This window comes from Notamacropus eugenii, chromosome 2 (assembly GCF_028372415.1).
Source record: "Notamacropus eugenii isolate mMacEug1 chromosome 2, mMacEug1.pri_v2, whole genome shotgun sequence".
In the NCBI taxonomy this organism is placed as follows: Eukaryota; Metazoa; Chordata; class Mammalia; order Diprotodontia; family Macropodidae; genus Notamacropus; species Notamacropus eugenii.
The window spans coordinates 187,169,538-187,182,876 of record NC_092873.1 but is presented as its reverse complement, the minus strand read 5'-3'; the positions used below and the strand labels follow the sequence as shown (position 1 = coordinate 187,182,876).

At 41.5% G+C, this 13,339-nt stretch overlaps 1 protein-coding gene across 3 annotated transcripts in view; it reads right to left on the bottom strand.

Moving 5' to 3' along the window:
- The window catches only part of SOBP (sine oculis binding protein homolog), a 228,742-nt gene that overhangs the window by 19,892 nt on the left and 195,511 nt on the right, over positions 1-13,339 (bottom strand). For all 3 annotated transcript variants that reach the window (XM_072642983.1, XM_072642985.1, XM_072642984.1), the window contains one exon: positions 5,336-7,384. In XM_072642983.1, coding sequence (XP_072499084.1) covers positions 5,339-7,384 — 2,046 coding nt within the window. In that variant the 3' untranslated portion in view covers positions 5,336-5,338. The remainder of the gene's footprint in view (positions 1-5,335; positions 7,385-13,339) is intronic.

The following is a 13,339-nucleotide window of genomic DNA, read 5'->3' as shown; positions in this document are numbered from 1 at the left end:
TAAAATCCAAGACTTATACCCTTCTTTTCTTTCTTTCTTTCTTGCTTCCTTCCTCCCTCTCTTTCTTCCTCCATTCTTTCTTTCCTTCTTCTTTCCCTTCTTCTCTCCCTCTATCCCTTCTTTCCTTCCTTCTCCCTTCCTCTCTCCTCTCTTTTCCCCTTTGCTCCTTCTTTCCTCCCTCCCTTTTTCTTCCCTCCTTCCTTTATCCCCTTCCTCCCTTCTTTCCTCTCCCTCCTTCCTCCCTTCCTTCCTGCCTCCCTCTCTCCCTTCCTTCTTCCTTCCTTCCCTCTCTTCTTCCTTCCTTCCCTCCCTTCTATCCTTCCTTCCTGCCCGTTTCCCCCTCAGCATAAGGAAGCATGTTTTGTAACAAAAATACAAAGTGTCATTTTGTTTGGGGGTGGGGGTGGGGCAGGGAGAACCACAGAAGGAAACATCTATTCATTTTCCCCAAAAAACGTTGGTTTTCTGTCTTATAACTATCCAAGTTCTTATTGCTTTGACAGAAGCCATTAAATTGCCTTCTTCTTAGAGAGCAAATTTTTAAGGATCACTTACCCTTTTTCCCCCACTACCACCCCAGGATGCTAGATAGCACTTCCCTATAATCTGGGAACGATTACACATTTTAGAAATTTAATGTGTTTCTGCTTTTTCCTTCCTTTTCTTCTTTCCTGGGAACTTGAAGAAAGACCTGAGTTTGTCTCTTTGCATTCTATGACTTGAACAAACTTTCACTGGGGAAAATCTTAGCTTTTTTTTTTTTTAAATGCCATGTAAGACTTAGAATAGAGGATTAGACCTGTTGCTGCTCTTTTCAGGAAAGAGTTCCTGGTACCCTGGGAAGCATGCTGGAATCTTTTCAATTGAGATAATTAACTTCCCCAGGGCAAAGAGCAAATTCTCTATTCTGATGTAGTTAAATAAGAATTCATCGTTTACCTCACCTGTCCCTGGTAGGAGAAGGTACAAAATTGGAATGCCCTGTTCACCTTTTGAAAGGGAAAAGGGAAGAAAATATGTCAATGCTTTGTCTTTCTATTTTGTGTAATCTGGTTGCATGTACCACTAAAACCTGACTGAAATACTATGTGAAAGCCAGATGTTTCACAGCCTTGAAATTGTTTACCTTAAACCATTTCTCATAATCCTGCCAACATATAGCATGTGCACACAGCCAGCATAAGGCAGGCTAATTTTAGAAAGCCCCCGCTGACAAACCTGAGACAATGGGTGCAAACAAAATCTCCTGGTTAATCACTTGTATGTGTCTATGGAAATGCTCACACAGTGGCTTTTTCCACTGGAATATGTGAGTTACATCAACATAGACTTGATCAACCACATATACCCTGACCAGAAGCAAAACTTGAAAATTAGGAAATTAGGTTGCTAATTAGCATTTCCAATAACAAATTAATTGGGACCTTAAATAATCTTGTCTGGCCTGGTGCCCCAACAGCTCATACTTGAGCTGGTTTCCTTTTCTTCCTTTGTTTTTGGAAGGAGGCATTCAGAGCAGCTTTCTGAATATGGAGTTTGACTTCAGAAACTTCACCACAGGCAAAGCCAGCACTTTTCTGTCAAACTATTCTGTGGAAGAGTTTAAATTGACAAGAAGTTACATGCTACAACCACATGTTTGGTTTCCCTAATGAGGAGAAATCCCTGTCACGAAACAGTCATTTCAGTTAGTGAGATTCCATGACCTGACTAATAATTAAACTCCAAGGGAGCAAACCTGCAGCCACTGCCTCCAGCCTTCCCAGAGAAAAACCAAAGAGGCCAGACTCTCAGGAGAGGAGTCTCCAGAGTTCTAAAGAATCAGGGATGCATAGGTTGAGTCCAGAAAGAAAAAAAATTAGAGAGACAGAAAGGGCCAATTTTCATTTGATTTTTAAATTGTACAGGAACATTCTGTGAACTGCTGTTCCCAAAAATGAAAAGTCGCATGGGTTGTTTTTGTTGAATCAGTTCTGGGCCCATCAGCCTCTCTCTAGGAGTGGAAAATATGACAGTGATGAAGTTACTCATGCTCTAAATTTTTCCACTGATTTGAAAAAAAAATTAAATCAGAATGTTTCATTTCTTTGGAAAATGGGTGGTATTGGTGGTGGTGGTGGTGGTGGTGGTGGTAGTAGTGGTAGAGTGCTTTTGAATATTGGCAAACATTTGTATATGGCGACCCTGAATTCCTAGTTATACAAAGGGTAAATATAAACTTTGGGGATTCAGAAAATGTACAAATGCAAATAGTTCCCCTAAACCACCCTTCGGCAAAGACAAATAAAAGGATATTCCCTTTATAAATAGAATTCTTTGTGGACAGGGCACTTGGGAAAATGTTTATGTATTTTGTCTCTTCATTTGGGGGAAGGTTTTCCCCTCATTCTACAGGAGATGCAGAACTGGTGTTTTGATTGTCAAAGGTTTAAGGATGAGGGATGGCCCCCAAATTGTGCTTTTATCTTCATCTGAGTTTAATTTGGCCTGCAGCTGCAGGGAATCATATATGCGCACTCATGTCACTTGTAATCCTATCAGCCTACAATATACAAAAGAATATATAAAGTCATGCACATAGGGACAGAATTACTTCTGACTGGAATTCCCAGAAAGCCTTCTGTGTAACACCAATAGTCTTTCAGTAAGATAAGGTTATTGTGCTAGGTGATTATTTTTTTGATTTCAAACTACACCTCTTTGATTCTGTTTAAGATAATTAAGTAAAAAATAGAAACGCACTATGAGAAATGGTTGGCGTGAAAGGGAAAGAGACTGAAGAAACATTTCTAATACCAGTAGCAGATGGTTCCACATGGTTCTAAAAGTGATAAGAGGAGTCTGTCAACAAGACGAGGACATCCCTCAGCTACACCTTCCTGACCATATCCCTGAATACTTTGGCCTTTATCGTTCTCCAGTCTGTCTCAAAGTCCATTATTTAGGACTTAGTATTCCTACTTAGGAAATCCTATCCTTTCATTTCATATATGAGACCTAGAGTAATTAAGTCACTTGTTTAAGGTTATAAAGGTAGAACACATAGAATTAGAATTTGAACTCTTGACTCCAAAGTCAATGTTCTTTCCATTATATAACACTGCCTCCTAATAATGTGTAACAATAATGAATATGATTTTAAAGGGTTTAAAGGCAAAAAAGAAAAAGAAAGACAGCAGTGTTTGTCTGTGCACATGTATGTATATGTAAGCTCAAGTGTGCTTATATAGATATATATACGGGGGGGTGAGCACAAGAAGAGATAAGGCTCTTTCAAGTTGAGATTATATTGCGTGGTTGACATGAAGCTGCAATGAAAAACAGAACACATGATTTCCTAAATTATCTCGTTCTCTCTCTTTTGTGAATCACTAGAGTTGTTGTTAAGTCACTAAACTAGAGGCAGCAAATCTTTGTTCCTGACCCTCTAGGCCTAGGTGAAGGATGAGGGGAAGCAAGCGTGACGTATGTGAGAACCACCACAAAGGACCCCCACCCTCCCACACGCCCCTCACACATACATACTTAAAAGCCATAGGAAATTGAGTTATAGTTTCTCTGAAAATGGATTGAAGGAGGCTTTCTATTTTTTCTAATGACTCTAAGTCTCCATTTGCCAGGTCCTGGGCCCATTCTTCCCTAACAAACCAGACTATTCCCAATAATGTGATGCCCCTTTCTCCTCTGTATCAATGGCCCCTTTTGAGTAAGTGACCTAGTGATGCTATTCGAGGTTTGGCTGCCTCTGTTCTCTGTTTTGAAAGGGTAACTGATCTGATGCTCATTTAAGAGCATCATTTTCTGCCTTCTAAAAATGGGGTTTAAAAAGTTATACAGCCCCATATTTCTCTCTGCTTTTTTCAAGTACTTACTTATGTTGCTGCTTTTGGGGGTTTGAGCATAGGTCCTCACCACCTCCTACTAATGCTCACCAAATTATGAGATCACAGATCCAAGTCCCTAATTTTATAGTTAAGGAGACTGATACCCATGGTGACAAAGGGATTTGCCCAGTCACCCATTTAGTAAGCAGAAGAGCTGAGATTAGATTTCTTTAATGGGAAACTCTCTCAACTAAGATAACCAAAGGAAGACTTTAGAGATCTGTCTTTGAAAAATTGGAGTTCTATTTATGAAATCAGTAAGACAGGGTCCCTATCTCAATCTTCAGTGAAGTAGGTGGTCAGTTCTAATTTAGCCTTAGGACTGTCCCCCTAAGCCCCAGAACAACAGTAAAGAATGAAAAAGATTTTACCTAGTGGGAAGTTGCTTTATTTTCTTCCTCCTTCTAGTGATCTCCTCCTTTCTTGACTTTTACTTAAAAGTCAATCCCTCACTTTTTAGGGCTCATGAACTTGGTATCATAGATTTAGAGCTCAATCTCAAAAGCCCTCAAGGCCAATCCCCTAATTTTACAGATAAGGAAACTGAGGCTCAGAAAAGTTAACTGACCTGCCTGAAGTCACACACTTAATAAGTGTCAGAGGTGGGATATAAATCCAACTCCTTTGACTCCAGAGTGACTTCACTTTGCATTTTACCATGCTGCCTCTTACGGCTTTACTGAACCAGGAAGGATGGGTTATGACAATTTAGGGAGGTACCCTTTTCTCACTCCAGGTGTACTACCAGTTATAGAGATGAACTCGTAAGACAATATCAGGAGGCAGAAGAGAGAATTGTGAAATCCTGAAGGACCACCCTGACTTTCACAGGCTTCTCCCAATAAAACCAAGTAGAGAGTGAGACCTTCTACCCCTTCTCCCTCTGAGATTCAGGACAGCAAGTATTTTCCCCAGCTGCCTGCCTGGCAACTGTCCGGAGCTCTGGGCAACAGAGCTTATTCTTAGCTCATCTCTTGGACACCGCTGATGATCTTTGCAAACAGAATACAATGACTATAATGGAAACTTGATGGCTTGGGAAAGTTCTAGCCAGTGGTGTGACTGGTACCAGAATATGGCCAAGATGGGTGGGTCACTGGCTAGTTAGATGACTTTTCGTAGCTGCCACCCCTTGACTAAAAATTACAGAGGTCCCCCACTAAACTGTAATCCTTCCCTACAAAATTGCCCCACCCTGCAATGACTGGAGAACACAGATTATACAAGCCAAAAACAGAATATAAATATAACCGTGCCACCCCACATTCCTCCTCCCCCCATTCTTTCCTCCTTTGTCTTTGTTTTGTTCTGCTCTTTGTTGGATCTTAACGACTAACACCTAGATCTCAGCCTCTGCTTTTGTCTCACCACATAGTCAAGTCTATGCACACTTGCAAACACAGGAGAGGCCTTTGGCTCATAACTGAGACGGGCCACGTGGACCTACAAACCTTTTACTTATTTTGATTTCGAATTCGGAGGCACCTCCTTTTCAGTGGCGGTTCCAGGTCCTCTGGCCCGGTGCTGAGCATTGGCGTTGAAATGATACACGGTGCAATGGCAGTCTTTTCTGCGGGTTTTGGCACAGGCTGGATCACGCAGCCTGTCTTGGGTAGCATCCGCAGAGCGTACGCGTGGTCCTCATCTGCAGGGTTATTAAGGTTTGGGTCTGTCTTATCACCCACCGTGAGGGCCTCTTCCCCCATCAGCTTTTTGCCGGCCTCTCCATCCATATGGAGGTTGGAAGCACAGTTGTTCTCTTTGACGGACTCCAATTCACTCACGGCCGGCTCCTCTGGCTGCTGCGACTTCTTCTGGGAGGGTGGCAGGGGAGGAGGAGGAGGAGGAGGCGGCAATGGCGGAAGCAGAGGCGGAGGCGGCGGTGCTGGAGGTAACTGCTCCGGGGCCTGCTCCGAGCTCTTAGAACCCTCTGCGTTCTTTGTCCCGTTCACGATGACATTGCAAACCGCGGCACCGGTGGCTTCGAGTCCCGAAGGGCCAGAGGCGGCCAGAGAGACAGGCCCACAGTGAGTTGAGTCACCACCAGGCAGAGTTTTTGTGTCAGCGGCATTACAATTATTGTCCCTGCAGGTGCTGCAGTTCCTTTTGTCAGAGCTACCAAAAGCCATGCTTACAACACTGTTAGGTTCACGTTCCACCTTAACTTGAGCATGCAGGGCCCTGTGAATGACATTGTGTAGCCGGGACCGATGGCCCACGGTCAGGTCTATCACACCATCCTGAGGACCCTGGACCACACTGGAAAAACTAAACTTATTGTTCACCGGGCTGCTGGACCTCACAGTCAAATCCACCACCTCATTCTTACCATGCTCCTGTTGAGCCGCTGCATGACTCAACGACTGGCCCGAGCAGCCGGGGGATGAGTCAGAGGACTTAGAAGACCCTTGCTTGGAGTCTCTAGGGGACAAGGAGTGTCCACTTGACTTGCCCCCAGCTGAATCGCTGGGTGTGTTTGGAATGAAGTTTTCCCCATTGCTGGAGAAGCCATTAGGGGGCTTGGAATCATTGACATGAGGGATAGGGATGGGGATGGGGATGGGCACAGGCAGTGGGACGATGACGGGGTATGGCACTAACAGGGTTGGGGGCGGCACCAGTGGGGCAAGGGATGGCAACCCAAAGCTCATCATCTGTGGCACAGGCATAGGGCCATTTGGCATCATGCTGACGGGAGGAAAGGGAAGACTAGGCAAAGGTGCTCCAGGAGGGGGCGGGGGCAGCAATCCCGCGGGGTTCCCAGGCATGGTTGGCGTCGTGGGGGGATGGATGTGAGGTGATAGCATTGGCCTGTGCATAGGGCTGGAGGTGGGGCCCATGTTTCTGGGACCACCCGGTGGTGGACCAATCCCAGGAATCATTGGGTTAGACAAAGGGCTGTTAGGGTTGGAGGCATGGTGAGGTGGCCCCCGGATAAAGGGAGGGCGAATCTGCTGCATGATTTGCTGTTCCATGAAGATGGGCAGGGGAACGGGCCCTCGGTTTGTCATCACCATGGGAGGACTCCGAGGTGGGACACCGATTGGAGGCACAATACTAGCAGGTGGCTGAACAGAAACTGGAGGGACATTTGGAGTCTCATTGATGGTAATGGGTTTGGGAACTGGTGTGGGGATTTTTGTGACAGAGCAGTTGGCAGTGTCAGATGGAGAGACGGTGGTTGACGAGGATGGTCCAGGCCCTTGATTTTGGCCAGCTGCAGACACCGGGGAGGGGGCCTTCCTCCGAGCATCTGTTAGCGGTATATTCCAAGAGTCTGGAGTCAGCAGCTGTACCCCAGCACCTTCTGCTTTATTTTCGATCGGAGGATGTAATGTGCTGCACAGTCCAGCTGGAAGATTGGCCTGTGTTTCTTTGTAGAAAATGTCCATTTTGTACTGATTGAGACATTTTGCACTGCAGAACTGAAGCCTTCGCTCCCCGTCCCCAAAATCCAGGTATTCTTTTGTGTGCCTTATGTGCTTACACCAGTCACATACCTACAACACAGTAACAAAATCACAACAGGTGAGATAAGCAATTACCTTGGGTAAAGAGTGTTTCATATTGTACATAAAGGTTCTTTCTTTCATACTCATTCAGGCCTTTTCAGAGAGCCTGAGTCTTTCTTCTGAGAGTTAAGAATCTAAAGTATTTGTAAAAAAAATGACGGGTAAGAGCTGCCGATATTAACCCCACACATAAATTAATATCACCCTATTCTGTTCTTTCTCTAAAAAAGGAGTTACACCTTCCACTTTAGACATCACTTACGTGGAGTGTGTGTGTGTGTGTGTGACTTGGTGTTTAATTGGAGAGAGAAGAATAAATACACCTGCCCACACATTTTTTCACTTGTCAAAAAAGGCCCATAGTAAATGCAAATCTAAATATGTTTGGAGAAGAGGACTTCTCCAAAAAGTTCAGTGGGCTTGCAATATGTCCCTTTACAACTCTCCTCCCCAGGAGGCATTTTTTCCCCTACTGACTGCATTCCCAATAATGTTGGACAGAGTGCACTACATTAAGAGATATCACAAAGCACCAACAATCCTTCTCTCTCCTTCCAAGTCGAAACTTGGAACTCATCATGAAGTCTGTGTAAGGTTCAGTTCTCCCCAACTTGTGATGTTGCAGCAAGTTAGAAGTATTTTTTGAGCTGTTTGCCCACTCTCACTCAGTAGTCAGATTTCTTGGTGATATTTCTTGGCAGGCAGGCTTATTTAACAACTTTTCAAACATGAGAGAACGTTTTCCAAAAGTTGTTATGGCTTCCCCTACCCCTACCCACCACCCTCCGAACCTCCTCTACTCCTAGTGTGAGGAAGGCTTAGCCAAATTCATTTTAAAGTAAGGCTGCAGAACTAATTAAGGGCTGAAAGCTTTTCCCAATTGGAAATCACTAGACACCAAAGTTCAAAAAATAGTCATTCTAGGCTTCAGAACCCATTACTTCGGAGAAATTATTGTGATTTCATTAACACATTAATTTTGCAACACCATCAGTTCTCACAGATGGTGAAGACATGATCTACAATTCAAATATGAGTCTTGTTTGCACAAATGACTTTCCTTCATATGGCATTTTAAACAAGAATTAATGAGTAATCTTGCCATAGCTATAAACAGATAAACAGATGTCAAATTTTTCAATAGTTCCTTCAGTGCCTTACTTTTTTTCTGACAGAATTTTACACACATATAATCTTTTTCTTTCTTTCTTTCCTTTTCTTTTTTTTAGATCAGTGCTCAAACTCTACAGTTCATAGAGAGTTCCAAGACTCTTCAAGCACTGAGTTTGTTGATTGCACTTCTGACCAAGTCACAACAAAGCACCGTGTACTAATGTTTGTTGCTCCCAGAATTACTATGCCAGCTTTAAGTTGCTTGTTGCTGGTAAGGTTTTTTTTTTTTAAACAATTATTGTAAGTGGATAGCATTAAAAAGATGATTAATTTTAATAACGATTGGCCACATAAACAATGCAAAAACAACATATGCTGGGCATTTGATTACTCATCTCATTTAACTCTCAGCTTTCCTTGATTATAAACAGTGGTGGCATTCTAGTAAGTGTTTCTGACTGTGCTATAGATGTGTTTGGTGTCCGTGTGCCTATCTGCAGAAATCCACCCACGTCCTTTCTACTCCTTCTTTTGCATGAATTTTCCTGTCACCAGTTTCTTTTCAAAAGTTTTCCTATTGGACTTTTTCTATTTCATCTAAAAATTAAATAGTTCCTCGAAAAGAAATAGTACCTCCCAAATGAGAAAGGTGGCTTCTGAATTGTATTTTCACAACTGCTCTTGTCATAGAGCTGGGGAAAATAATGCTATTACTACTACACTGTTGAACATTCTAAGCCTCTCCAAAGTTAAAGGGCTGGGGAAACTTTTAACATACTATAGGCATGAGGAAAAATGAATTTGTTTGACAAATATATGCAAAAGTTCTTTGAAGTTGAAGAACCATATTCATAATTCAGCAAGCCCTCTAAGAATGGTTATGGTATAAACAAGCACTGAATTCATCCCAATGTATCTAAGCACATTTGTATTTTAGAAACCTGCTCATTTTGGCCATAGAGTTAACCAATATACACATGACATGGCATTTAATTTCCATCTATGGAACTTGGCCATGTGCTATTGTGTTCCAAAATTAGGCATTCAACAAAAACCTACAATTGAAATTTACAAGACTACAGCAGGAGATATCATTGGAAAAATATGAGGGGGCAGCTAGAAATTTTATGCTGAAGAACATTATTAATGGATGAGTTAAAGTCATTTAAAAGAAAAATATACCACAGAGTGCTGACTTCCTTTTGTATTATTTTAGGGAGTCAGTTATCACTTGAAGAGCTTATAGAAATATCTGGATATTTTATTGCTAGATCAATTTGTTGACTTCCAAGGGATTCCAAAGTCACCTCCAGTTAAATAATTTCTTCCCCAGGAAAACACTTCAGAATCTTGCTTGAAAATTCTTCCTTAATTTATCTCATTTTTAATAATTCATATGAAAAGCAAAAAAGGCTATAGGCGGTGTAACCAACTCATATAAAATTTAGACCCTCCACCATGCTTTGTTGGTAATGGGCATTCATGCTTTTATAACTCTTTAAGATTTACAAAGTGTTTTCCTCATAGCCACCATGTGAAGATGAAGCATTATCCCCACCTAAAAGATGAAGAACTCAGATCCAGGTAGGGTAAGGGACTTATTCACACGTATACTACTAATAAATATCAGAGGTAAAAGTTAAACTCTAGTCTTCTGTTACATAGGCTCATAAGCTCAAACTTCAGCCCAGTTGTCCACACATTACTTTATGCTGTCTCCTGACACTGTTCCTTTATTCATATCTCTACAAATAATGAAGAGCACAAGTTTAAAATGATGCACCAAACATTCTGACTAAAAGAAAAGGGTAATGGTTATCAAACAGATAACGACCATCTCCTAAAATGTCTTAGTGACAGTGACTGCCTACCAGATTTCCCTGAACTATCTCATTTCCATGTTGTGCTCTATGTACAGGCAAGTTCACGCATGCATACATTTGTGTATGGGGGACAGGTGGTGGAGGAGAGAAAATGAGAAAGGGAAGACAGAATGAAAAAGAGAATGAGAGAGAGGAGGAGAGAAAAGAGAAAGGACAAAGAATGAGAAAAGGAAAAGGAATGAGAGAAGAGAGAGAATGAGAAAGAAGAGAAAAAATGAGAAAGGAGAGAAAAGATGGCAGAAAAGAGAGAGGAGAGAGAGAAAGAATGAAAGAGGGAATGAGAGAGGAAAGAAAGAATGAGTATGAGAGAGGAGAAAGAATGAGAGAAAATAAGACAGAAAGAATGACAGAGAGAATGAGAGTGTGAGATGAGAGGAAAGAAAGAATGAGAGAGATGGGAGAAAGAATGAGAGAAGAGAGAAAAAGAACGAGAGGAGAAAAAGTGAGAATGAGAGAGAGAGAGAGAGAGAGAGAGAGAGAGAGAGCACATTTCCCCTTCTTTATTGTATTACATCCCAGGATACTGACCTAAGGCACAGAAAAGTAATCCTTCAGTTTCAGGGGAAAAAAATTCTTAGAGGAAAAAATTGTCACTTAAGAATAAATGAATCCAGCCCAGGATTCATCATTTAAGATGAGGTCAATGAATTTATGATACAACTGGCTATATTACACAAGGCAATAAAATAGAGCAACATCACTCATTCCCCATCAAACTAATGACATACTCTTAGTAATTAAAAATTTCTTCTAAGAGCCTGTCCTGATTACTTAAGATATAGAAGTTAGGTAAAAGCATAGACCATATATCTTTCACTTTAATAAAATAACATTTGCATATCTATGATATATACAGCATGTATCTCATAAACTGCAGTTTGATAATTGTTATATTGTGGAGTTTTTCCACAAACTGCTTTATATCTATAAAACTTCACTGCTTTTTCTCCCTTCACTGTAATTATTCAAGAAAGGTTAAAAAAAAATCTTGACATTTTTTAAAGCTAAAAGGTAACAAGTACAGCATGAAAATAACTTGGCTCTAGAACATTTTTCTCCACTTAATTCTATTATAGCTTTATTTCTTTTGGAATCTGGCCTCTCTCATTTGCACCTTTTAGGAAGGGTCCTAAACAGGTCTGAGGATTATAGCACACTGAAGTTTTCTAACAATGGCATTCTGGGGACACAAGCAAGTGACCAAAATGATACTCTTGTATGAGACCCAGCTGAAATGCTTTCATTCCACTAACACGTAATGCAAAGCTGGAATGACAAAAAGATCAGGAATGAGAGAAACAAATGGAGGTATATACCATTGTAGCTTATAGCAGCAGCCCTTAAGAAGATTAAATTTACCTCCTTGGTATGCGTCCAATTCTAAACAACAGAATGAACATTTCCTTTCATACATTTAAAGTATTTATGCTTTAGTGGCTGACTGCCAGGGTAGTACTTATGAGCTCGGTGGTTTGATATCTTTCACCCCTTTTCCTGTGGAAAAAAAATACGTGTGGCAACATATACCACTAGACTACTCCAAAGACATTGCATCAGCAAAATATCACTTGCTCTTGCTTGATATGGGAAAACCAAAAGGCCAGGGCTGCTGGTTCCTAGAACTGTTTCCATCTTATGTTTCCCCAGAAAAGAAAGCAAACTATTCACATTGGCGACTCAGCCTTTATTTTTCGAAAAATGTCCAGAGGCAAATCTAAGACCACATGGGTATAACATACATTCTACAAGGCTTAAAAGAAGTAACTTTGGGAGCAGTATAATGAATACATTAATCACCTGTCAAAGGCAGGAGAGAAGTTCATCCATTAGAGGAGTCCACGACTGCCCTCTGAATGATAATCTAACATCAGGCAAGATTTAATTAAGAAAGTCTTTAGCTGAAATTTTTCTTATCCTGAATAAAGATATATGCACCAACCTAATAGGAATCGGATGTTAGCAATCTCTTGAATGGAATCTACCAACTTCAAAAAAAAAAAACCTTACAGATTCCTTGGCATTCCCTGACTCTGTCACAGTGGTCATCTCTGGGAGATGTTTGCGTGTATTGGGTCTATCCACATGATTTCACTGCTTTAGAGAGCCATCAGTAAGGAAACTCCCTCTACAAATGCACTTGAACTGCTATTCAATCAGTCAACCAATACACGTTTATGAAGTGCCTACTATGTTCCAGGAACTTAGAGTCTTAGAGAGAGTCTCCTGGGGTTCTAAAATTAAGGTCACATAGCTTGTCCATGGCAGAACTATAATCCAAGTCTTCCAGCTCCCAGCCCAGCTCTCTATCCATACCCCCATGTTGTTTCTGGGAGAGCATAGCTCTTCAATATTTTTTTAAGAATAAAAGCTTTGATCTTTTGGATGAAAAAGGTACAAGGTAGGAGGATGTATAGGATAAAGGGCTGGCCTTGGCCTCAGGAAGATCTGGGCTATTCTATCTCTATGAGTACCAGCTCTGTGATGGGCAAATCATGAGCTCCTCAGTGCCACAGGTATTCAAGTGGATAAATTACAGGTGAGTTGCCCATCAGCACCAACTGAAGGGGTTTCCAACCAAAATTCCTTCTACCCAAAAAAATCATGTTTAAGCAAACAAGCCAACAAAATTATAAAAGGTATCTGTGACCTTCTAGTGCAGGCCATACTTAGAAAGTTATAAGTACGTATTAACAGAAGTAGGGGTGGAATGAAGGGAGATGGAATTGTGTAGTATTGTGTAGGGATGGACCTGAGTCACCCCTATCCATAGGCAGTTACCTACAGCTGTGATCTGGGGAACCCAGAAAGCAGCTCTCAACAACGACAACAAAATCTCCTTCATTGGCCCTCACACAAAATTCTCCCCTTCCTCCTCAATTTTGCATAAATACATTGCCTCTAGAAGATTCCTGTATAAATGCATGCTTTCCAAGAGGCATAATATATT